Raw genomic sequence first — 26,317 nt, forward strand, 5'->3', positions numbered from 1 at the left:
CGGCAAGTGACTTCAGCTACAGGAAATAGGTATGGAGGTCCTCAGAATGTCCTAAATGATGATACAAGCCACAGGCGCTGGAATAATTTTGGACTTATATCCATAAGACATTTTCCATTTCATTTAACTGCAGTCTCTCACATGACTATGAAAACAGTATTTCTGTCCTAATACTAATCTCACCTCAGAGTTTAACAACAAATGAAAACAACCTATGAAATTTCACACATTGTTGAAACTTATATAATACACTAGAGGCCTGGTGCACGAAATTTGTGCACAAGAAGGGGGTTCCCTCAGCTCGGCCTGCACACTTTCCAATCTGGGACCCCTCAGGACCTCTGGTTTCTAACTGCTCACCTGCCTGCCAGCCTGATCCCTCTAACTGCTCTCCCCTGACAGCCTGATCCCCCTAACTGCTCTCCCCCACTGGCCTGATCCCCCTAACTGCTCTCCCCTGACAGCCTGTTCACCCTAACAGCTCTCCAGTGCCTGCCTGATCGCTTCTAAACTACTCTGCCTGGGTCCTGCCAACATGGTTTTGTTAGTCCGGAAGATGTTCAGTCTAATTAACATGTTACCCTTTTATTAGTATAGATGCCACCTTGTCCTAAAAATGCTGATTGTACCCAGGTTTTCCTATCATAGAAGGTGAGCCTGCAGTAGCATTCTGGGTTCTGACCTGGCTTTATGTGCTTGTGCTTTATCTTAGCATATGTGATTCCTAGTAGAAGACTCTTGGATGTACCTTGAACATTTCTATTGAATTTGCCAAATCATCCTCCAAAAATGTTTAAACTCCCACCATTGCATTGTGTCCTCTATGTCACTTTGGTACCAATATCATTGATTTCTCCCTAGAAGCTTCCCTCCCTTCAGCCGGGACTGCTTGGTACTTGAGCCAAACTCATTGTTCGGCTGGGGACTTGATTTCCTGAGATAGAATTATGGAGGAGGAAAATAGTTTTCTGAGTTCTTAGTGGAATCCCTTTTAATGAAAGACAGATCACCAAGAGAAAAACAAAAGTTCATTAATATGTGTACCTTGTGTATATGTGGGAGGTCACAGGGAAAAATGAGTAACTTCTCAAGGTGGCTTAGAATTCAGATTTAAATACCTTCTTCCTAGGGAAAGGGGATGGGAGATATAGGCCTCTTAGAGGAGAGTAAATGGTTTTTAGGAAAGATGAATGGGGGTTGAGGGGAAATATTTTATAACAAAGACTGGGTGTGATGTCATTTTCTACTCTCCTGCCCTGTGACAGGAGTCAGTCTTCTCTGCCTGATGACACATCTCCCATCAAGGGGACCTATGATATTTAAGCTTCTTTATGGGGGGTTCAATTTTAGGCAGATCAGGAGACTTCAGTGAAAGCCTATGCATGCATTTGTTGTTTTTCAAGCATCTGCATCTCAAGATCATCAATATAACAACAGGGCATATGTTGGGGTGGCATGCTCTCTGACCTTTAGAATAAACTCAACAAAAGCCTGTTTCCTCTCTCATATGACTTGCCACAGTAATGTTATTCCCTGGAGATGGTATTCTGACCAGACCTTCCTGGGAGTGGTCATAACATGCCCTGTGCTTGTAGAAAGGTGTGGGCCACATCACTAAATAAAACCAGGGTCGGTTTTCTCATCTTGTGGAAAGGGAGATAAATTTATGATAGTTTACCTCCCTTTCCACAGTTTTCTTGCAAGTTTGTGTTTCTGCTGTCCCCCACACAGCCCCCAGCAGCTCTGGTGCCTCAGCTGTGGGCCTTGGGGGTTTCGGGGTGCCAGCCACTCTGCAGGTTTGTGTCCCCATTCGGGGCTTGAGGCTGCTGGGTAGAGGCATCCCTGCAGGTTTGGGTTCCTGATCCAGACCCACAATCCCCCAACCCTGCCATAGCAGGGCTTGAGGCTGTGAGGTGCCAGCCACATGGCCACTATGGGCATGGCCATCTTTGTTGGGTAATTTGCATGCTCACTCCTATTGGCTGGTAACTTAGCAGAGTGATGGTCAATTTACATATTTTATTAGTGTAGATACTATGAACAGAGATAATAAAATATCCTATCTAATAAAAGAGTACTATGCAAATTGACTGTCACTCCAACACCCCATGTGGATATAAGCTGGCCACCACAATATGGCCTGTAGGGCAGGGCAGTTGGGGGTGACCAGGCCTGCAGGGGAGGGAAGTTGAGGGGAACCAGACAAGCCTAAGAGAGCAGTGAGGGGCAACCAGACTGGAAGGGAAGTGGTTAGGGGTGACCAGGCTGGCAGTCAGAAGCTGTTAGGGGCAATCAGGCAGGCAGGAAGGTGAGCAGTTGGGAGCCAGCATTCCTTGATTGTGAGAGGGATGTCAGACTGTCCATTTAGGCCCAAATGGGCAGTCGGACATCCCTCGAGGGGTTCCAGATTGGAGAGGATGCAGGCTGGGCTGAGGGACACACACACACACCCCTCCCCCACATGCATCAAGCCTCTAATATATATATTTTACAAACATAAGAAAGGCCTCCTCTTCATGGTGAGCACTGCCCTCACCAATAATAGAGGCACCAAACTTAAAATTAAAACCACAAAGCCAATGGACATGGAACTCTGGGGAGGAAGGGTATGTACGGGAGGGAGGGAGGGGGGGGCAAAAAAAAAATCAATAAAATATATTAAAAAAAAACAAAAACAAAAAAAACCCACAAAGCCAAGTACACTTATAAAGTTTAGGTCAGTAATACAAAATAAGCCAATATTGGACAGTGATTTTCTGTGATCCTGCTGTTTCTTCCAAAGCACAGACTTCATACCTGACCATATCCATTTATCTTTCCATGCTGACAGCTCACAACTTTTCTTTCAGATCATTCCAGGCAGTGAATAGAACCGACATATTACAGGTACAAAAGAAAAAACACCTCTACAAAAACATAATTGGAGAAGAGGACAGCAAGCAGGTAAACGAATTAGAACCTGACACAATTCATCACAGCTAATATGAGAATATAATCTCTGACAGGTAGGACTTCTTAGCTGAGGACAGGTGCTCTGAAAAAACCCTGGGTCAGGTGCATTCCTTTGTTAGAGATAAATGAGGATACTGCTAAGAGCTCAGGGTAATTATTTCCTCAAGCATAAGTAAGAACTCAAAAGTCATTTCACCTGAGCACACAGGTGATTGACTGATGCATATCCTTCAGGTAGTAGAAGTGAAATTGTTTCAGCCAAAATACTCACAGTGACATCAATGGCATATAAGGTATGAGCAGGTTGGGATATACATATGCTTATAGTCTCTCTTGTACCTGAAACTTATGAGGAATCTAGTAGAGTGTATGTTCCTATAAAAGAAGTTGATATTCAGGTAAGTAGGTCTCAAGTGTTGTCATTCTGAGTAAGAAAGATAAAATGTTCTCTGGACATTTAAGGCTTCTCTGCATTGTGAATTATCAGATGTCTAAGCCGGGTTTGTGGATAAAATATTTCCCACATATACTACACTCAAAATGTCTTTCTCCAGTGTGAACTTTAGGGTGTTGAATGAGGTTACAATTTTGACTGAAGTACTCCCCATAATCACTACACTGATACTGCTTTTCCCCAGTATGAACTCCTTTGTGGTTAATGAGTTGAGTATTGTAACTAAAAGATTTATGCAAATTGACTGTCACTCCAACACACACGGTGGCTGCCCCCATGTGATGGTTTACAATTCAGGGGTCTTCAAACTACGGCCCGCGGGCCACATGCAGCCCCCAGGGGAGTCTGATCCTCCCCGCCAGGTTTTTTGGGCAGTGAGCGCAGCCAAGGTGTTACAGTAGGGATTAGTAGTTCATATAGTTCAGCCCTCCAGCTCTCTGAGGGACCGTGATCTGGCCCCCACTTTAAAAAGTTTGAGGACCCCTGGACATGGAAACGGATGCCTCTAACACATGTGTCATACAAGAAGGCTTTGCTGCTTGTGACTCAGTCAGGTGCAGAATATCTTTCAAAACTGATAAACACCGCTTACAGAGATGGATTCTCTGAGTTGCTGGAGCTTTTGGAAGCCATGAATTTTGCATCCACTTGTATAGATGCACTCTCCTCAGAAGAGGCCTCCTCCTGATCCATATTTATGCCAATATCCTGAAAACAGAAACATGGCGAGGAAATGGATGTTTGCTGACACGGGGATGTCCCATTACAAAAGTGTGTTGCATTTAGCTTCATGCAACTGGATGAAAACAAAAGTTTCCAGGAAGGATTTATAGGATGCTGCAATGAAGTTCTGGGCTACTGAAGATCAAGAACAAGGAAGATCTAGTATGTAGGATGTGCACTGGCAATTTAAAAATGAATGTTGACTTACACATGCACAATACATATAAAGCTCTCGCTGGCACACGTTTCAATTTTATTTGTGCAAGAGTGGGCCTTCCTTCCCCTGGCTGCTGGCACAGCCTTTGGCTCCGGCTGGAGCTGCCTTTGTCCCTTCCCACCCTGCCCAGAGGCCTGGAGTGCCTGGGGCACTGCCGTGCTTCTACAAGGAAGGTCATTACTTTTTCTTGGTCTACATTTAGGCACCCAGGTACTTTACTTTTTAGTGGGCACCTCAGCATCCATTAGAGGCTTCTTTTATTAAGGAATAAATGAACAAATTGGATGTATGGGCGGAACACTCCTGGCCACTGCACCTGAGTAGGCAATTCAACCCACCATCTTTGTTGGGTTAATTTGCATAGTCACTCCTGATTGGCAGGTGCAAGTCTCAAAGGTATGGTCAATTTGCAACTTAACTTTATTAGTGTAAATATTATATGTACTATTTTGACATTTAATTTTTTTCAGTAATGTAAGTATCACAGGAATCTTTCTTCTAATTAATGTCCTTTCAATGTGCAAAAACCTGTGCACTGGGCCACCAGTATATAAATTTTTAAAAATTCTGATTTCTGGAAACTTTTACAACAAAAGCTTCCAAGAGAATCCCCACAAATATACAGTCCATGTTCCATTCCCAGGAGGGTCTCCTGCTTGGGGTCAATACTAAAAAATGAAACATGCTTCTCTCTGCCACGTCCTTGGACTCCTTGAACTTTTCTATTGCTAGTGTGATCTCATCATCGGGATCTTTCCAACATGCCTCCCTTTATAATTGTAGCCCAGGTGGCGGCCCTCCAGCCTCTTCAGGTGGTGCTGAGGGAGAGGAGACAGACCTGGAGCTGCTACCTCGGCACATGGCCCAGGGAGGCCTGCCGTGCTTCTACAAGGAGGGTCATTACTTTTTCTTGGTCTACATTTAGGGACCCAGGTACTTTACTTTTTAGTGGGCACCTCAGCATTCATTAGAGGCTTCTTTTATTAAGGAATAAATGAACAAATTGGATGTATGGGTGAATGATAGCATAAAGAGATGAATGGATGGATGGAGGGATGATAGCATAAATAAATGAATGGATAAATGGATGAATGGAGGGATAATAGCATAAATAGATGGATGGATGGATGGAAGGATGGATGGATGAGTAGATGCAAGGATGGATGGATGATGACATAGATGGATGAATGGATGGATGAATGGATGACAGATGACTGTCAATATGGAACATAATGACACAGTATTGTCACTCAGATCCTATTTTCAAAGATTTTTACAGGTACTCTCACCAGTTAATGTCCGTAATTTCCAACCAAATTAACTATACCAAAAATAGGGATGGATATGTCTTCCGGCACTACTGTCGAATCCTTATTAAGAAGTAGATGATAAAAATACAAATCTCCAGTATCTTCTAGAGCAAACATGTCAAACTCATGTTCTGCAGGCCACATGTGGCCCACAATGAATATTTTTTTAAAAAAATTTTTAAATTTTTTATTTATTTTTTATAAATCTTTATTGTTCATACTATTACAAATGTTCCTCTCTCCCCCCCCCTCCCCACCGTTGTTCTTCTCCACCAGGTTCCCACCCCACCCTCTGCCCTTTCCCCACTCCCCACTGTCCTCATCCATAGGTGCACAGTTTATGTTCAGTCTCTTCCCACATCCCCCTCTCCCCTTTTCCCCAAGAATCGTCAGTTCACTCCCCTTCCATACCTCTGATTCTATTATATTCAACAGTTAATATTGTTCATCAGATTTTTAAAATTTCCTTGGTTTTTAGATTCACTTGTTTATAGTTACGTATTTGTTGTTCATAATTTTTATCTTTATTTACTTTCTCTTCTGAAAGAACCCCCTTCAGCAATTCATATAATTCTGGTTTGCTTTTTTTATTAGTGAAGCTCTTTATCTGACCTTCGATTCTGAGTGATAGCTTTGCTGGATAGATTATCTTTCGCTGTAGGTTCTTACTATTCATCACCTTTAATATTTCTTGCCATTCCCGTCTGGCCTGCATGGTTTCTGTTGAGTAATCAGCTGACAATCTTATGGATGCTCCTTTATAGGTAACTACCTGCTTTTCTCTTGCTGCTTTTAATATTCTCTCTTTGTCTTTTGCTCTTGGAATTTTAATTATGATGTGTCTTGCTGTGGTCATCTTTGGATTCCTTTTGTTTGGAGTTCTGTGAGCATCCTGGAATTGTAAGTCTAATTCTTTCACCAGGTGGAGGAAGTTTTCTGTCACTATTTCTTTCAGTATGTTTTTGATATCTTGCTCTCTCTCATCTTCTGGGACCCCCATAATTCTGATGTTGGTTCGCTTGAAGTTGTCCCAGAGGTTTCTTACATTATCTTTAACTTTCTGGATTCTCTTGCTTTCTTGCTTCTGCGGAGGAGTGTCTTCTGGCTTTTTATGTTCCAAATCTTTGACTTGATTCTTGTGATCTTCCATTCTGTTTTTAGGACTGTGTATATATATTTTTTCAGACAATGTATTCTTTATTTCTTGTTGATCCCTTATTATTTCTTGTTGATTCCTTATTAATCCTAGTTGATCCCTTTTCATATCCTCATAGGTCTTATTGATCTTTTCTTGGAAATTCTTGAAAAACCTTATAAGCGTAGATTTGAACTTTATATTCAGTCGCTTTTTGTCCTCCATTTCTTTCGTCTGTGATCTCTTTCCTTGTCTCTGCATTTTCACAGCTTCCCTGAGTTGGTAGCCTTAAAAGTCTCTGTGTTCTGCTTGGATGTAGTTTCAGGGTGGAGCCTACAGCCTTGGCTTCCGTCAGCCCTGCCCTATGAGGCTCCTGAGTCTCAGTGTTCCTTAGGGTCCTTCAGTACTCGTTGTAAGCACCTCTGAGAAAGGTGTCCTCGATTTTCCCCTGCTACCAAACAGTCTAATCTTTTCCCCAATGAGCCCGGAACTGGGGTTCAGTTCAGTTGGAAGTGGAGTTGGAGGTGGCGTTCAGTGCAGTCTGGAGCTTTTGTCTCCTTCCCGCCAGGGCAATCCCGTGGCACAGCCAACCGTCCATTCTCTGTGCACAATGTGCATGCCTCCGGGGGCTCTGCCTTTCGCCACTCCCCCGGGGTTCCGCCTCACAGCCCCAGCTCTTTCTGTATGTGCCTGGGTCCCCAGGGTCTGGCCTAGAACTGGGGTTCAGTGCTGTCGGGTCTGGGGTTCAGCACAGTCTGGAGCTTTTATCTCCTTCCCGCTAGGGAACGCCAGCCAGGCACTCAGCCGCCCCCTACTCTCCGGCTCCGTCCTCTCCATGCGCGCAGCGTGTCTCCACATCTTAGGCTTTTACAGCTCCTCCGCTCTTCCTTCTAGTTTTCTCCTTGCTTCTCATTGTAGAATTTCCAGTCAGTTGACTTTCCTGTAGTTCTGGGTAATGTCCATTTTATATTTTAGTTGTATTTTATTGAAATTGTTGTGTGTGGCTGCCGTTACGTGTTTACCTGTGCAGCCATCTTGGATTCTCTCTCCACAATGAATATTTTTGAGGCCCAGCCAATATAAAGTTATATAAGAAATATTTTAATAAAAATTTTGCAACTTAATTTTTACAATGTACTGCTATAGACAACTCTTAATAATGAACTACAATGTTCACTAATGACTGATGACTATCACCATGTTGCATTCATTTCTCTTATGTGCCTTATGCGTCAGGGCAGCATTTCTCTCCACTAATACTTGCAGGGAATTTTTAGCAGCCGATGGCCACATTCTTAGTCTTAGACTGACTTGTTTGGTGTGTGCAACAAAAAATATCTTGCTTTCAGAGAACAAGAAAAGTGGGTTTATTTGCATTACACTTATTCATTTGTGCAGTTACCCAGTGTCTGCTGAGTCAACGTTTAAGAAAATACTAATTTTTATTAAAATGTTCTATTATTTTATGTTAATGATAACTCATTTATTTCAGACCTTTGTAATAAGCATGTCTCTATCAAAATAAACCTATGTTTCTATGAAAATTTAAGGTTTTTTTTTTTTTTTTTTTTTTTTTTTTTTGTGGCCCACATACACTTAAACCTTGTTTGTTTGGCCCATATTAGCTTTGAATTTGACCTGCTTGTTCTGGAGTAATTACACATCTTCCATAAGGTTCCCCAACGATTACAGAATGAGTTGAGTAAACACTACCATGAAAGAAACACACACACCCTCTTATGTGTGAGTTCCATGTGGCCATTTTAAAAAAATTTCCAAATATATAATCAAATCATGGAAATTAATGACCAATTGTGCCATGTATCAAAAAAAGCAATGAGGCCCTGCCGGTGTGGCTCAGTGTTTAAGCATCCACCCAGGAAACACAGGTCACAGTTTAGACTTCTGGTCTGGGCACATGCCTGGGTTGTGGGCTCAGTCCTAGTAGAGGATGTGCAGGAGGTAGTGGATCAATGATTCTCTCTCATCATTGATGTTTCTCTCTGTGTCTTAAATATATATATTTAAAAGATGCAATGAGTATGTTTTGATTTTCATCGTTGAAAACCCACTTCACAGTTTAAGAATCCTTAGCTCTGAGTAATGGCTGTGCGAATAAGAACCTTTAGCTTGGCTTATTACTGGCTTCAATAAGTCACAGGATAGCCCTAGCCAGTGCCACTCAGTGGAAAGAGTATTGGCATGTGGACCTAAGGGTCCTGCGTTCCATTCCAGTCAAGGGCACTTAGCTCGGTTGAAGGCCCCTCCCCAGCAGTGGCACTGGTCAGGGTGTGAGCAGGAGGCAACCAGCTAATGTGTTTTTCTTACATCGATGTTTCTCTCTGTCTCTCCCTCTCTCTTCTACTTTCTCTAAAAACCAATGGAACAGCCTTAAGCTGGTTTGGCTCAGTGGCTACAGCTTTGTCCTGTGGATTGGAGAGTTCCAGATTCAAATCCTGCCAAGGGCACAGGTGGAGTATGCAAGAAGCAGCCGATTAATGATTGATTCTCTCTCATCACTGGTTTTTCTCTCTCTCCCGCTCCCTTCCACTCTGAAATCAATAAAAATAAAAATATTTTGCCCTGACTGGTTTTGCTCAGTGGATAGAGTGTTGGCCTGTGGACACAAAGGTCCCAAATTTGATTCCGGTCAAGGGCAAGTACGTATCCAGTAGGGAGTGTGCAAGAAGCAACTGATCGATGTTTCTCTCTCATTGATGTTTCTAGCTTTCTATCCCTCTCCCTTCCTCTCTGTAAAAAAATCAATAAAATATATTTAAAAAAATAAAAAAATATACTTAAAAAAATAAAAGTATTTTTAAAAAATAAAAATAAAAAAGGTAAATGGAACAAATATCCTTGAATGAGGATTAAAATAAATAAATATTTACCATTAAAACAAACACACACACACTCACACACACTGCTACAGGATAAAGGGCTCATGGCTCTGGGGCTCCCACCCAGGTGGCCAGGTGAACATCACTGAGTGCTGCCGAAACCAGTTTGGCTCAGTGGATAGAGTGTCGGTCTGCGGACTGAATAGTCCCAGTTTCGATTCCGGTCAAGGGCATGTACATTGGTTGTGGGCACATCCCCGGCAGGAGGTGTGCAGGAGGCAGCTGGTCAACGTTTCTCACTCATCGACGTTTCTAGCTCTCTATTCCTCTTCCTTCCTCTCTGTGGAAAATCAATAAAATATATATTTTTAAAAATCACTGAATGCTTATCTGTGTCACTGTCCACACTAAGATTATGCTTTTGCTGGCTCCCTACAGACATGTCCTCATGGTTTTAACTACAAACATCATTTTAATTAGCAACGAGGGGGGTTTACAGCCAAGAAAACTTACCGAAATCTGTTTTAAATCTTCATCATGTACTAACTAGAGTGGATCGATAAAGGTTGCCCTGACGTTGATATCAAAGGATTCTTTCACCTCCGCCATCAGCTTCATGGCAGTACCCATATTGATCAGTGCACCGCCTGAGTCAGAAACACATACTAAAAGGGTTTGTTGCCAAATGCGGTGTGGCTCAGTGGGTAGAGTGTCGGCCTGCAGACTGAAAGGTCCAGGGTTCTATTTCAGTCTAGGGCCAATTTTTTTCTCTTATCGATGTTTCTTACTCTCTCGCCCTCTCCCTTCCTCTCGGTAAAAAAAAAAAAAAAAAAAAAAAAAAAAAAAAATCAATGAAATATATTAAAAATAATACAACAAACAAACCACAATGTGTTTTTGTAAAATGGCTGTAAGGGTTTTTAAAGCTGCAGAACAAAGTCCCTCTTTGTAAACAATAAAAGGATTGAGTCCTCCTCAGGGCTCAGCACCCACCAATGAAGATGCCAATAGGAATGAATGCACATCTCATCTCAGCTTTTGCTACCAGGTCCTCTGGGGGCCTCTCCCTGGATCATTCTGAGGGTAAGGCGCCCGGATCCTCCCTGGTGTGGAGGAAGCCTGGCAGTGTCCTGCGGGGAGCTCCCAGCAGGCAGCCATGCCGAGGGTGAACAGTGAATGAGCCCCAGTACCTGGGCAGCAGTTAATCCGCATTAATTTGCAAGCAGGTCTCCTCGAAGTTGTGCACAGTGAGGCTGCAGGTTCTCTTAAAATACATCCCCCATGAAGCTCAGTGGATAGAACATTGGCCTTCGGATCAGAGTCCCCAGGTTTGATTGGGTCAAGGGCACATACCTAGGTTGCAGGCTTGTTGGGTGGGCCTTGGCCCTGATTGGGGCTCATGAAGGAGGCAACCAATCAATGTGTTTCTCTCACATCCATGTTTCTCTTCTCTCCCTCTCTCTTCCACTCTCCCTAAAAATCAATGAAAAAATATCCTCAGGTGCAAAAACACAAACAAACAAACAAACAACCATCTCCCTGGGGGCCTGTGTGGCTCAGAGTTGAGCATCAACCTAGGAACCAGGAGGTCATGGTTCAATGCCTGGTCAGGGCACATGCCTGGGATCCCAGTAGGGGGCGTGCAAGAGGCAGCCAATCCATGATTATCTTTCATCATTGATGTTTCTCTCTCTCCCTCTCTTTTCCTCTCTGAAATCAATCCAATAAAGAAAAGAAGAGAAAAAGAAAGTCTTGGTGTATAACTTACAGGCGATACGGGCCGCCCGCCCTCCAGGCCCTGCGCACTCACCAAAGGTGGAGTCCTCACCCAGCTCGTGGCCGTACTTGAGCATGCAGTTGTCCAGCAGGCCCTCTGGCTTAGAGAACTCCCGGGCCTTCCCCTGGTTGTGGATCTCCGACATCGGGACAGCATGCCCACTTCACTCTGTTTGCTTCAAGACAGGGTCATTTGTAATTCCTTCAGTGGACAGGGCAGAGGGACAGACACAGTGTATGCAACACACGCAGCAGGCAACATTGAGGGCACCCTCGGCACCATGGCAGAGACCCGGAGTGCCGAAGGTCTGCCGTGACCTATTTAGTCTTTCCCGTGATTGGCACATGCGTCACCCAGATGGGTGCAGAGTGGTTGGTGGCTGAATCACATGAGAAACCGAAATTGTGCACACATCACAACCAGGCTACATCAGGACCTCTCTCTCTCTTGCTCTTCCTCTCTCTCTGAAAAATAATTTATCCCTAGCCTGTGTGGTTCAGTGGATAGGGCATCAGCCTGTGGACAAAAGGGTCCCGAGTTAAATAACTTTGGTCAGGGCACATGCCCGGGTTGTGGGCTTGATCCCCAGTAGGGGGCATGCAGGAGGCAGCTGCCCATGATTCTCTCTCGTCATCGATGTTTCTGTCTCTGTCTCCCTCTCCCTTCCTCTCTGAAATCAATAAAAATATATTTTAAAAAGTAACTAAGCTGTAGCCAGTCTGGCTCAGTGGATACAGTGTTGGCCTGAAGACTGAAGAGTTCTGGGTTTGATTCTGGTCAAGGGCACGTACCTTGGTTGCAGGTTCCTCAGCCCTGGTCCGGGCATGTAACAGGAGGCAACGGGTCCATGTGTCTATCCCACATCAATATTTCTCTCTCTCTCCCTCTCCCTCACCCTTCCTCTCTAAAATAAATAAAAATATATTTTTTAAAAAAAACCCTAAACCACATTTCAGGATTGGGACCCCCAAGGGCGTTGCTTCTAGATCACATCAAGGGAGGGCCCAGCTGATGTGGGTGGTTCAGCGAGGGTCACCATGAATGGGCAAGAGACAGTTCCAGACCTTGTCCCATGTTACCTGGATTGGGCTGAAGGTATTCTGTGGCTTTCAAAACAATTTCTGCAACAGCTTGATTCGTGAGATCTACTTTCTAAAAAAAAAGCACATAAAACGTTGGTGACTGACAAATGATGAATTCGCAGGAAAGGACACAGAGACTTGATTTCCTCCCGTGATAAAGGGAAGGAGACAGAGGACATGTGGGGCCCCAGGGATGCTCCATACAAGGGACCAGGGACAACGTCATAATCATTTCTATTCAGAATCTCAACATGCCCTGGCCGGGTGGCACAGTGTGTTGGTACATCACCCTGGACACCAAAAGATAAGGGGTTCAATCCCTGGTTAAGGGTGCATATGGGAGGCAGCCAGATGTTTTTCTCATGTCGATGTTTCTCTCTTACTCTCCCTCTTCCTTTCTTTCTAAAATCAATAAAACAGCTGAAACCGGTTTGGCTCAGTGGACAGAGCATTGGCTTGCGGACTGAAGGGTCCCAGGTTCGATTCCGGTCAAGGGCATGTACCTTGGTTGCGGGCACATCCCCATTGAGGGGTTTGCAAGAGGCAGCTGATGGATGATTCTCTCTAATCGATGTCTCTAACTTTCTATCCCTCTCTCTTCCTCTCTGTAAAAACTCAATAAAATATATTTTAAAAAATAAAATAAAATCAATAAAACATTTCCTTGGGCGAGGATTAAAAGAAACACATTATATATATATACATATACATATACATATACATATACATATACATATACATATACATACATACATATATACATACATATATATATATATATATATATATATATATATATATATATATATATATATACTAGAGACCTGAGACCTGGTGTAGGACATCTGTGCACTGAGGGGGATGGGGCCTCAGTCCAGCCTGCACCCTTTCACAGTCTGGCAGCCGTTGGGGAATGTCTGACTGGCTTAGGCCCCCTTAGCTGGCAGTCAGATATCCTTAGTGCTGCCAAGGAGGTGGGAGAGGCTGGCCAGTTGTGAGCGTGGCTTCTGCCTGAGTGGCACTCTCCTGTGGGAGCACATTGACCACTAGGGGGCAGCTACTGCATTGAGCGTCTGCCCCCTGGCTGACAGTACATGTCATAGCGACCAGTCGTTCAGCCATTTGGTCAATTTGCACATTACCCTTTTATTATATAGGATCTTTTTATTGATTTCAGAGAGGAAGGAGAGGGAGAGACAGAAACATCTCTGATGAGAGACAATCATGGATTGGCTGTCTCCTGCATGCTACACACAGGATATCGAGCCCGTAAACTGGGCATGTTCCCTGACCAGGAATCAAACCATGAGCTGGTTCATAGGTTGATACTCAACCACTGAGCAACACCATCCAGGCGAAACGTATTAAAAAAAAAAAATGGAGTCCCATTGTAATCCTCCAATGCTTTCTCATGTACGGATGTTCCCCATAACAGAAATGCCATGTGATCAGCGCTCTGGGTGTCACCCTGTGTCATAGTAAGAAAAGACGAACACACCCACGCAGGCACTCAGGCCAGTTGAGGGGAGCACCAGGATCTGATGATGCTTTACTCAGCTGTCATGCCCAGGAGACACAGCCAGGGGCCCTAAATATGCATCCATATGAGGATCTCAGACTCGAAATATAATACATTCTGACTCTCCAAGGCACATAACCACATGCTGGGGCTTTTTAATTGCTTGCCAAGACTGACCAATTTGCCCAGCCGGTGTGCCTCAGTGATTGAGCATCAGCTTATGAATGAGGAGGTCACAGTTTGATTCCTGGTCAAATTCGAGGCCATGATGCAGGTCAGGGCACATGCCTGGGTCATGGGCTTGATCCCCAGTGAGGGGCGTGCAGGAGGCAGCCAATCTATGATTCTCTTTCATCATTGATGTTTCTATCTCCCTCTCCTTTCTGCTCTGAAGTCAATAAAAAAATGCATATCTGATATAATAAAGGCCTAATATGCAAATCGATCAAAAGGTGAAACAACTGGCGGAATGACCAGTCGCTATGATGCGCACTGACCACCAGGGAGCAGATGCTCAATGAAGGAGCTGCTCCCAGTCCACAGACCCCAAGCCAGCCAAGGCGGGTGCCAGTGGAAGCCCCTTCCCCATCACCCCACCGATTAGCCTCATTCACCAGCCAGGCCTGGGCCACCTAACCTTGCACGAATTTTGTGCACAGGGCCTCTAGTATATAGCAAGCATTCTGAATTTTATCCACTAGAGGGAACCAGTGAGCTATATCCAGGCTCCTTCATAATCAAGGGTCCTCATTTGGGCTTAGACCTGGGAAAAAATCTGCCTTTTGGGTCACAGGATCCACACCTGTGTATGAGCATCCTAGACTCCACTCTCTTCATAGTATTGGTGTGTCTCATCTCACAACTACAGGCAAATTTGTTTCCTTTAAAAAAATGTTTCCCTAGATTTCTTTCTCTCTTTTTAAAAAGAATTCGTATTGTTGAAATTATTACTTATGTCCACTTTTTCTCCTCTTTTTCCCCTCCAGCCCACTGCTGCCCACTGACCTAGGCCCTCACCACCCCATTGTCTGTGTTCCTGGGCCATGCACAGATGCATGCAAGGTCCTTGTCTGATTACCTCCCTTGCCTTCCCTCCGAGGTTCCACACTCTGTTCCCTGCTTCCATACATTCACTTCGATCATCAGTTTGGTATTTTGTTACTTAGACTCCACATCGGAGTGAGATCATGTGATCAGACTCACATTCTTCACAGAATTGACATAAAAATGCTCTTATCCTTTCCATGACAAGAAAGTGGTCATCTAGTTTCATGCCTTCAATGCCATTTATTTTTTCACTAATTATCTGCGGAAATAAAGACAAATAAGTATAATATACATTGATTTGTGATCAAAGTATCTGACACTAATTATCTCTCTTTTACACCCACATACACACACACACACACACACACCACTCTCAGATTCAGCCTTTTTTGTTTTAATTTCCTTGTTCATTTTTTATATATTCATTGATTTTAGAGAGAAAGGGAAAGATAAACATCGTTTTGTTTCACTTGTTTATGCATTCATTGTTTGATTTTTTAAACAATATATTTTATTGAGTTTTTACAGAGAGGAAGAGAGAGGGATAGAAAGCTAGAAACATCAATGAGAAACATCCATCAGCTGCCTTTGCACACCTCCAACAGGGGATGCGCCCGCAACCAGGGTACATGCCCTTGACCAGAATCAAACCTGGAACCTTTCAGTCAGCAGGCCGACACTCTATCCACTGAGCCAAACCGGTTTCGGCTGTTCATTGTTTTATACATGTATTTTTATTGGCTTCAGACAGAAAGGGAGAGGGAGAGAGAAACATCAATGATGAGAGAGAATCATGGATCAGCTGCCTCCTGTACGCCCCACACTGTGGATCCAGCACCCAGGCATGTGTCCTGGCCAGGAATGGAACCCTGGACCCTTCAGTGTGCAGGTCGTCACTCTACCCACTGAGCCAGACCAATAAGGTCTGCACTGATATTTTTAAATCCTATTTAGGCTGCAGCCCTTGTCTTGGCCTCACAGCCTGTGTCCCAGGTCAGCAGATGCGCCTGCCCTCAGAGACTCCTCAGAGTGCTCAGGATCAGCAGGGAATCCATCTCCCCTTCCCATAGACCCTCCTGTAGGACCGTCTCCCTGAAGGGCAGCCCTGTCCACCCAGGGCCCCCAGCCGGAACCCCGACATCCCCCAGGCAGCATCCAGAGGAGAGGAGAGATTGAGGGAAGAGAGGGCCTAGGCCTCAGACTGAGACAACAAGGAGAAGCCGCTCATCCCAGCAGCTTTTCGAGAGCCAATTTGTGGGAGGTGCAGGGTGAGACCTCAGGAATGTGTATTCTAAAGGATGTCCCTCACCTGGTTTTAGCAACATTGGGGGGCTGTGGGGAGAGACAAGGGCAGGTCCAGGGGAGCAGGGATAGGACGGGTTTTACAGAGTGAGCCCTGCAGTGACAGGAAGAGGCTGCAGGATTGGAATACAAATTGGTTTGTCCACACACAACAGTGTCCACACACCAATATCAGGCCTGCAAGTCAATTTTCCTGTTTCCTCAGCACAGAAAGCTCTTCTTCCTTTCCTCCCAGCCCCCAACCAACCCCCAATTGCTCCTCCTACTTCATAGCCTCCTCCTCCAGGAAGCTCTCCAGGCCGCCCCAGTCTTGTCCTCTGCTATCCTGTGTGTGTGCGTGGGGGCGTGTCTAACACTATTGACTACTCTGTCTAGGTGTCCCGGGACCTGGGGGCCAGGCCAGGCAGACCTGAAGAGACGGAAGGGAAGGAAGGCAGGTAGGGGGGAACCCTGGCCCCCAGTCCTGCAGGTCCATCACTAGGCCCATGCGCGGGGAGCGCCAAGCCCGAAGGGGGCAGGTCGCAGGGTCCTCGGCCCGCATATGCGCCCGGGAACCCGCACTCCCTGCGTGGGATGGGGGGTGTGGGGGGGCGGGTGTACGAGCTGGGTCCCTGGTCGCTCCCCTTCTGCATGCAGAGAACGTGCCAATGGCCACGTTGTCCTCCTCCAGACCCTCCTCCACCCCCAAGCACTTGTAGGTGGGCAGATCTGGAGCCCTGAGGTCCGCCCCCCACCTTGCTGGCTTTGAGTAACTGCTTCCTCAGTCTCCCCACCGACAACAGGGCCTGGCACCCCCGGAGCAGCATGGTCTCTGCGCTGGGCCAGCCAGGCAGGCCCTCCGCGCCAGGAAATGGGCACCAGGGTCCGTCCCCGCGTGGAGCAGGGCTCCGGGGCGCCTGCCTCCAGGGCCTGGGCTATGGCGATGCCTGGGCTGTGGTCACTCTTCCCCGCCCTCCACCCACGCTGCCCATTGGCCAAGTCCAGGCGTATGCAAATGAAGCAGCTGGCACCGCCCCCTTACATTGTTGCCTGGGGACCCTGAGGACCAGCCTGGGAAGCTGGGCACAGGGTCACACTGTGCTTTGGGGTGCGCACAAGCTGAGATGCGCCTGGATGTGGGATGGTCCTGGGTGGGGAGACAGGCACCTCTTACCAGCCCTTCTGGGACTTTACCTGGTCTCACTCACAGGCAACAGTGCCCCCTCTGGCGCCATTGGGCAAGGGACGCTCCAAGAGGCGCCTATGGGGGGAGCAAACAGACCTAGGGACCTGGCTTGGAGGAAGAGGCCCAGGGCTGCTGGGTGGTTCCTTCTGTCCCCATGCCATGCTCTGGGCGCCATCTGCCTGGAGTCCTGGCTACTGTGTCACTGTCTGATCATCAATATTTTGCTCGTCTCCCAGGAACATTGAGCCCAATGTCACCTGCATGGAGAGCAACCATCTCTAGGCCTTGTTGGTGTGGCTCAGTGGATAGAGCATCCGCCAGTGGACTGAAAGGTACAGGGTTCCATTCCAGTGAAGAGCATGTACCTGGTTGCAGGTTCCCAGCCCTAGTCTGGATGTGTGCTGGAGGCAACCATTCCACTCTCAAAAATCAATGGAAAAATATCCTCAATTGAGAATTAACGAGAGAGAGAGAGAGAGAGAGAGAGAGAGAGAGAGAGAGAGAGAGAGAGGAAGCTCACAACTATTTCCAAGGAGCCATCAACAGCCCACTCAGTCCCCTGAATAGGTCACCAGACCAGAGACCCAGCTCCCTGGGTGTGCTGCTGACAGGGTAATTTTGCACAGGAACCAGATGTCCATGACTCAGGCCAGACACAGGGCATGGAGCAACCTGGTTGAGCCCAGTATCCAAGCCACGCCCAGCAGGTCAGCATCTTTGAGGCATCTGACCTCCAAAGGCCCTGTCAGTTTCCGTTACTGGGGATAAAGCTTCCTCTTTAGGCCCGTCCTATGTCCTCAGGGAGTATTCAGATTCCTTGTATTATTCAAGGTGTGATCTGGGTGTGGCTATATTGGTTGCCCGGAGACAGGAGGCTATCTCTCAGGAGAAAATAGTGATGGAGGCTTAGCTATGACTCAGCACTAGACCACTACTACCTCCCCTGGACTGCCGCCTACTCTCCCCAGATTCCACAAGCCCACACCTCCTCCTGCCCCTCAGCCACGGCTAAGTGTTTGTATCTGAAAGGTCCCATGGACCAGGTTCAGTGGGGAAAGGCACAGGCCCCAGTGCAAGGAGGGACCTTGTCCTCACCAGCTCCTCTCTTTAGGCACTGTAAGGTCCGGCCAGCCTTTCAGAGCTGCCGCTGAGCTCAGATCCAAACTCCAAACTCCAATCCCAAATCTACCACCTCCCACAGTCCATGGTCCCCTTTCTCTCTCTCTCTCTCTTTTTTTTTTCCTTCACAGATAGATGCTGTGCCTGTCATCAGGGATTCGGCCTGGCACCCTGTAGATTCCCCTTGACCTTCTAGCCACAGAGGCTTGGCAGATTCTCTTGCCTAGATCCCTGATTTTACCTATATCCAGGGGACCTCTGCCCTTCCCCGGTGCGAACTATCTCACCAACTGCATCTCCTCGCCAAATTTGGGCTGAATTCCACTCGTTTCACCTACTCACTCTACCTGCTCCGGGACAAGGCTCAGGGCATGTCTGTCTATTCTGTTGCCATCTTTCCTCTGGTGGTTCCATTTAGACCTCAGTCTTACAACAAATGACACCAGTGTATAAAATTTTATTCTTAATAGCACATGGCTCTTTTGAAGTCTGTTGGAGTTTTCCTAAATATTGCTGAGAATTATGTAATATTGCAGAGAATATGTGTGTGTGTGTGTGTGTGTATCTCCTATATAATTAAAGAGAAACATGTAAGTTGAGCATACATTCACTATGCTCACCAGCCAATCAGGAGTATGCAAATTAACCCACCATCTTTAGCAGGTTATTTTGCATATGCAGGCAGGGATTGGCCTAGGTCCTGGGAACATCCTGGTGACCCAGGCTCCTTCTAGCCTGTAGGCCTGCACGTAGGCCCTGAGTGTCCTGGGTGCCAGAATGCCCCCAGGCCTAGGGTGCAGGCACCAAGTGGCTGGGGGTGGGTGGGACTCCTAGGTTCTTCGGCAAGGCAAGGAAGGCAGGCACCTGCCCCGTCCTGGCTGCTCTGGTCTTTGTGGGCAGCACTCAGAGGTGCGGGGATGCCAGTGGGTGGGGCGGGAGGCCGCCTACCAGCCCAGAGAGCACTGCCGAAGGCAAGGAAGCCAGGCACCTGGCTCCAGGTCCATGGGCAGCGTGTTCAGACACAGAGAGGCCAGTGGGCAAGGTGCGGAAAGATGCCTGCCTTCATAGCCTTGGCCAGCAAACACTGGACATGGGCAACACATGCAGGTGCAAAGCAGCCAGAGGGCAGAACTGGCAGGCATCCTGCCCCACCCAGGCTACTCTGGGCCTGTGTACAGCACACTGGAAGAGCCTCTCAGCAGAGGAGGTGGGTCACTGGGGGGCAGCATGTATTCCCCACATGGCAATGGTGGCAGGGGTAACTGTGCCAAGTGGAGCTTGTGGGCCAAGTGGAAGTAGTGCCTGCAGGTCATCAGTGCCGAGGAGTGGCTGTGCAAGTCCCAGAAGGTGCGCGAGTGCAGGTAGAGCCACCACGGTGGACCTGATTGACTTCCTCCAGGCTGCGACACAGGGATTTGTGGATCTTTGCAACTGCAGGCCTCCAGTGCGTGCTGCATCCTCTCCTCCCCTCCTGGCATGCGAACATCAAGCCTCCCTTCTGATCTCTCTCTTTGGCTGCAGCCATCTTCTTTGGGTTAATTTGCATATTGGTCCAGATTGACTGATGGGCGTGGCTTGTAGTTGTAGTGAAGTGAAGGTTAATTTGCATATTGCTCTTTTATTAGATATGATTCCAAGAATAAAAGGATGGACTAGTCCCTCTTCCTATACAGACACTGAAGGCTCTTTGGGACTATTCAGACCCATAAACTTGGCCTCTGCCTTTTTTTTTTTTGGTTAAGCTCAAAATGCAGGGTGTGGCAGGAAGTATCTGCTTCCCTGAGTCTACTAGGACAGGATAGCTCTTCTGGGGAAAATTGGCCACTTAGGTTTGAAAGATTAAGTATGTCACACTTCTAGCACTATATCCCCAAAAGTCAGAAACACCAATCAGAAAGCATATATGCCCACCTATGTTCATAGCAGCACAATGGTAGTTATAAGAGCTGCAATTTGGAAACAGCCTAAATGCCCATCAGCAGATGAGTTGATTAAAAACCTGTGGTGCATCCACAGAAGGGAATATTATGCTGTTGTAAAAAAGGAGGAAATCTTATTATTTGCAACAGCATCAATGGACCCATACAGCATTATGCTAAGGGAAATAAAACCATCAGAGATAGATAAATATCACATGACCTTACTCATTTGTGCAATATAATGAACATAAACTGATGCACAAAAATAGAGCCACTGTCACAGAAGCATTGAACAGACCATCTAAACCAAGAGTGAAGGCCCAGGAGGGGAGGGTGTCATAGATCAACCGAAGGACTGGTATGCTTGCATGAGCATAACCAGTTGGCATAGATAGCAAAAGGGTGAGGGCATGTGCTTTTGGGTAGGAGCAAGTAGATAGAGGTCAATGGGAAGGGGTGAAGGAGACTTACATAACAATTTGAAAAATAAAAACTTAAAAAAAAAAAAAAAGAATGTCCCAATGCAGGACTCTTGGCTATGTCTCCCTGTCCTGCTTTCCTCCTCAGGCACCTTAAACCTGTGCCTCTCTCCCAGCTCCAAAGCCCCAGGTGAGTGTTTGCAATAGAAAAGTCATGTGTTCTGGGTTTAGAGAATGAAAGCAAAGACAAAACCAAACCAGAACAATGAAACTGCATTTTTGTCTCTCCCCAGCACTTTGCTGTATGGCCCTCCTTTCAGGGGGCAGCCTTTCAGGGCTTTTGCCTTTGGTCCGGTTTCCCCAGCAGCCAGCTGCCCTGTGGCTTTTCCATTATGCATTTGGATGTTACCCACCTCGTGAGGGAAACAGCTTTGGTGCAACACTGCATTCTGCTCACCCTCTTGACCCACTGGCTTGCTGTCCCTGGAAAGTCCACTTCCCAGTTCTTGACATTCTCATCTGCCCTTCCGAGTTGTAAATGGTTTGCTCAACTGCATCTAATTTGTTAATACAAGTGGATGTTCTTTGATTTAGTTGTATTTTTAATCGGGCTCAGGATGAGATTCACAATACTACTGCTTAATTGGCCACCATTTTTATTTTTTATTTATTTATTTATTTTTACCACTTTCTGATCCTTGATGTTCAAAGCAGCCAGATTTCCATACAGCTTGCAAATGCACAGGGCATGCTCCCTGCAGGGTACCACCTGGAGCCTGCCAGCCCTTCACAGAACTCTTCAGTGAAATCCCCACTGACCAACTCTAGTTTCACCTTCCCCCATACTGCTGTTACCAGTCACAGCAGGATTTGTGGACTGTCCTCCATTCTTTGTGGACTGTCTTCCACTAGATGCCAGTTCCCAAGGACAGAGGACTCTGCATTTATACCACCTGAAACAGTTGGGCTTAACAGTATCTACAGCTTCGGTCTTTATATTTGTCCATTATGCTCACCCATGGCTGCTGACCCTCCATCCAACCTGATCCAAGTTCTCATCCCTAAAGCTTCCCTCAGCCCACCCACTCAAACAACCTGGCCGATGAGGTGGCAAAAGGATGTTCACAGGAACCCAACCTCTCTGCCCCTCAACCACATACCCTGGCAGCACACTATTCCCCATAATCCAAAAACTATCGCCTCATTTGAGGTCTTCTATGCAAAGGAAAAACTTAGGGAGGGGTTATACCAACCACATCTCAACCTCAGAACGTGGACTTATATTGAGACAAACCCTCTCCTTCTGGAAATGCTTGTATTGCAGCTTGTTCTCACCACTCAAAATATACAGCACCATCTCCTGTAGCATGCACGCTACCTCCAGGACTGTTTGGGTAAGGGGGAGAGGAGAGGAGTGCTTTATTTGTGATAAAATCAAAGAGCAAAATAATCCCTAAAATGGAAAAGAAACTTAAGTACAAGAGGGTCTCAGGGGTGTGAGTGGGTTGTTGGAGGCAGGCCTCTAAAGATGAACTGATTTTGGGGTCCAAAGCACCAACGGGCTTCTCCCAGATACAGAAGTGGGTTCATTTGCAGCAGGAAGGTGCCTAGGGGGTGGGGAGATGCACTCTGGATGGAAATAGGAGAGCCCTGGCCAGCACATCTCAGACAGACACAGAATCCCAATTCCCCCCGTGCTTTGACTGGGCCTCCTCTCTTCCGAACCCTGGGAAGGGCACAGTGTGCCCAGCTATAGTGGGAATGTCCCAGGCAAAGGCATGAAAGAGTGAATAAAGTTAGGCTGTACAGGCAGAGACCTCATCTCAGGGCACCAGAGTGAATGTTTGGATTTTTTGATAATCCTCATCTGAGAATATTTTGAGAGAGAGAGAGAGAGAGAGCGAGAGAGCGAGCGAGAGAGAGAACAAGAGAGAGAGAGCGAGAAAAGGGGGAGAAGAAGAGAGATATTGAGAGTGACATCAATATGAGAGAGAGAGAAGAAATCAGATGCCTCCTACATCCCCATTTGTGCAGTGATCAAACATGCAAAACTGGAACCACAAAGTCAAGTAGTCTTTCTTTCAAGGCCTTGGGCAGCAATGCACTATAAGCCAATATTGGTCAAAGCGTAATTTTCTGTTATTATGCTGTCCCTCCAAAAGCACAGAAAGGTTGGGATTCAAACAATATCTGTTAACTCCAAACAATAGCTGTTAACTCTATGATGATGTATCATAATTGTGCTTGACAATCATCCCTAGAAGTGAAAATAAAAAATAAAATAAAAAAATTAAGGTACTAGAGAAAAATATCCTTACTAAAAAATCATAAACCAGACAGAGTTCAGTAAGCAATTTACAGGTTGGTGAATTAGAAAGTAAAAGAATTCATAAAAGCATAATTCAATAAAAAAGTCTCTTCAGCTACAAATGTATCAGGTAGTAGTTCTGGGCATGTCCTTCAATCCTTACTTGTACTGGAAACACATGAGGAATATAGTACACTGTATGTTCCATTAAAAAGTTTAAGATATAAAAAAAAAATAGGTCTCAAACAGTCACCTTTTGTGTTATTCTAAGTGAATAAAATAAAATATTCCTGCACATTTAACACTCTTCTCCAGTGTGAACTTTCAGATGATTAATAAGACTAGATTTTTGGCTTATGGGCTTCCCACATTCATTACCATTCGTATGGCTTTTCTCCAGTGTGAACTCTCTGGTGTTTAATTAATGTACTTTTTTGACTGAAGAACTTCCCACATTCAGTACGCTCATATGGCTCCTCTCCAGTGTGAACTTTCTGGTGTGTAATAAGAATTGATTTTTGGCTAAAAGACTTCCCACATTCATTACACTCATATTGCTTCTCTCCAGTGTAAATTCTCTGATGTTTAATAAGGTTACATTTTTGTATAAAAGACTTCCCACATTCAGTATGCTCATATGGCTTCTCTCCAGTGTGAAGTCCAAGGTGTACAGTGAGGTGAGCTCTTCGACGGAACAAAACCCCACATTCACTACACTCATACATCTCTTTTCCAGGATGAACTCTCTTATGTCCAATGAGGTTAAAGAATCGTCTAAATACTTTCCTACATCTCTTACACTCATAAATCACTTCTCCAGAAAATTCACCTTGACATTGAACAGCTTTCAGGATGTGGCTTGCAGCATTTTCACAGTCACCACACTGGTGATCACTTTTACAATCAGGAAATTCCTGTAAAACCTCACTATCACAGTGTAGCTCCTTGATGTTGAGTGGCCTGGTGCTGGTGAAGCTCCAAGGTAAAGTGCAAATCTTCCCCAATCTCCCTGCTAGTTGAAGGCACCATGGATAAGCAGAAGCTGTACCTGCTCATATAGGATGCCCTGTCCATACCTTGTTTCCAGGCCTCCTCTCCACATTCATTCCTCTGGTGCTGGTGAGGGTATGCACTGAAACATAAGTCTCCAACACATGTATCACTACAGAAGGCTTTCTGCTCAAAGTACGTTGAATGTGAACCAGTTAGGTGAAAAATATGTTGTAACACAGAGAAACACCACTTACACAGAAGGGTCCTCTGGGTGGCTGGAGCTGTCTTAGAAGCCCTGTCCTGTGACTCTCCTTGTATAGATACACTATGCTCAGAACAGGACTCCTCATCATCCATTTTATGCCAGCAACCTGAAAAGTGAGAAATGGTGAGAAAATGAATAATGACTGTGTGACAGGGGGAAGTCTCATTGTAAAAGTGTGTTACACATTACACGTTGGTTCCATGAAATTATTTGAATATAAAAGATGTGCAGGAAGAATGAATAAGAGGCTCTTAAAAAAAAAGAGGCTCTTGTGACTTTTTTGGGCTAATGAAAATCCCAAGACACGGAGGTCTCAACAGAAGTATGATACAAACATGGGAAGCACCATATGGATTAGAATATGGATCTCCAGCTCATCCTTTACCTAACAGCATTCACCATGACTTATCTGTTGGGGACCGAGAGAGATGGGAAAGAGGTTGGTCCCATCTTACTTCAAGTAAAAATCAATAAAGGAGTAGTAAGTTTTGAAAATTCTTTAGCACATATGTAAGTGCAACTCATAACACATGTGCAAGCCAATGTTGCAGAATACTGCAGAGGTACCAGTGCAGAGGTACAGGTGATGAAGTAGTGAGCAGTCAGCACTGGGCGTGAGCCACACAGCTTGCTATAGTATTCAGGGAAGAAAATATTACAGCATTTGAATGGGGGCCTTACAAGAACAGCCCATGGTTCATGTTGATAAAAACTGTAACATGGTAGAAGCTGCCACAAAGAACCCTTACCTAGAGAAAGAGTGTTGAAGTTGAAGCCATGCATGTGGACACTGTTAGTTTCCCATGAAGAGAAAGTGCAAACTGAGACCCATTAAGCTCACTGCAAGACACCTGACTCCCTAACACTTAATGTACTTTTTGAGATAACAGGTGTTATGGATGATCGTGGAGTCCTTTGACTAGGCTGGCAGCCACAGCACATTTGACAGGACAGTGGGGGAAATTACTGTAGCAGAGGCAATGTTCTAGCTGTGGGAGAGAGAAAGCTATGCTTCAGGAATAAAGGAAGAGAAATCATCACCTCAGGACACTGGACAACATGAAGATCTTACCTTCAGATGATACAAGTGCAAACACTTCCAGCATGACATTGCAGTACAAAAGTCTCTGAGCCTCATCAAGGAACCCCTATTCCTCCTGAGAGAAGGTAATGACCATGTCCTCAAAGTTCACATCCTGTCATAATGGGGACAGTACAACTCATGATCAGAGTCACTCCCAATATTATACCCACTACTACCCACCCTCCAAATCCATCTGCTCTTTCCACTCTTCACATTTGAGAAAATGCCAGGCCTTCATTCCATGAAAGAAACTGCCTTCTTATATTCGTGTTGATATTTTTCTTCCAACAACAATTAGGGCAGTTGAGTAGATAGAAGATACCTGAGCTTGGGCTCTCCCATGTAGGCCACACTGCCTCTTATCGATAGATTGGGTGTCAAAAGCATAGGTTAGTGAGGGATATTGGCCATAAAGACAGTGTGAGTGATTTCATACTGTTTTCTCAGGAAATAGCATTGTAGTCCTTCAGATTATTCCTCTAAGACACTAAAAACATAGCATCACACGTCACCCTTTTGATCCCAATCCCAATTGGTGAGGCGATTGCTTTGTATTACCTGCTGCACATAGTTCCTTGAACAACACTCATCTCACACAGCTTCCTTCCCAGAGGCACTATGTCAATGGAAATGCAAATATGCTGTATTGTGGATAAATTTTTTCCTAATAACCTTCTTTTCCAAAAT

General features: G+C 45.6%; 1 protein-coding gene and 1 long non-coding RNA gene across 2 annotated transcripts; one reads left to right on the top strand and one right to left on the bottom strand.

Annotated features, from left to right (window-relative positions):
* Nucleotides 1-6,031: 6,031 nt before the first annotated feature.
* Nucleotides 6,032-25,344, bottom strand: LOC311615874 (endophilin-A3-like). Its single transcript, XM_084906999.1, has 6 exons — nucleotides 25,296-25,344; nucleotides 24,536-24,652; nucleotides 15,183-15,315; nucleotides 12,200-12,221; nucleotides 11,442-11,569; nucleotides 6,032-10,278 (listed from the first exon to the last, which is right to left on the bottom strand). Exons 2-6 carry the CDS (start codon nucleotides 24,632-24,634, stop codon nucleotides 10,178-10,180), a joined length of 483 nt encoding a protein of 160 aa, XP_084763125.1. The 5' UTR covers nucleotides 24,635-24,652; nucleotides 25,296-25,344; the 3' UTR covers nucleotides 6,032-10,177.
* LOC311615890 lies at nucleotides 18,767-21,075 on the top strand. The gene is made up of 2 exons (XR_014793819.1): nucleotides 18,767-20,575; nucleotides 20,625-21,075. It is a non-coding gene; the product is annotated as an uncharacterized lncRNA (long non-coding RNA).
* Nucleotides 25,345-26,317: the final 973 nt, after the last annotated feature.

This window comes from Pipistrellus hanaki, assembly GCF_964339955.1.
Source record: "Pipistrellus hanaki genome assembly, contig: scaffold_23, whole genome shotgun sequence".
In the NCBI taxonomy this organism is placed as follows: Eukaryota; Metazoa; Chordata; class Mammalia; order Chiroptera; family Vespertilionidae; genus Pipistrellus; species Pipistrellus hanaki.

What these genes read in the sequence shown, in the direction of transcription:
- LOC311615874 (XM_084906999.1), bottom strand. Translation starts at nt 24,634, where the DNA reads ATGATGAGGAGTCCTGTTCTGAGCATAGTGTATCTATACAAGGAGAGT. An exon ending in CACCCAGAGGACCCTTCTGT is followed by an intron (nt 15,316 to 24,535) that starts GTAAGTGGTGTT and finishes TTATTTCCGCAG; the next exon opens with ATAATTAGTGAAAAAATAAA. An exon ending in GGGTGAGGACTCCACCTTTG is followed by an intron (nt 10,279 to 11,441) that starts GTGAGTGCGCAG and finishes TTTCTGACTCAG; the next exon opens with GCGGTGCACTGATCAATATG.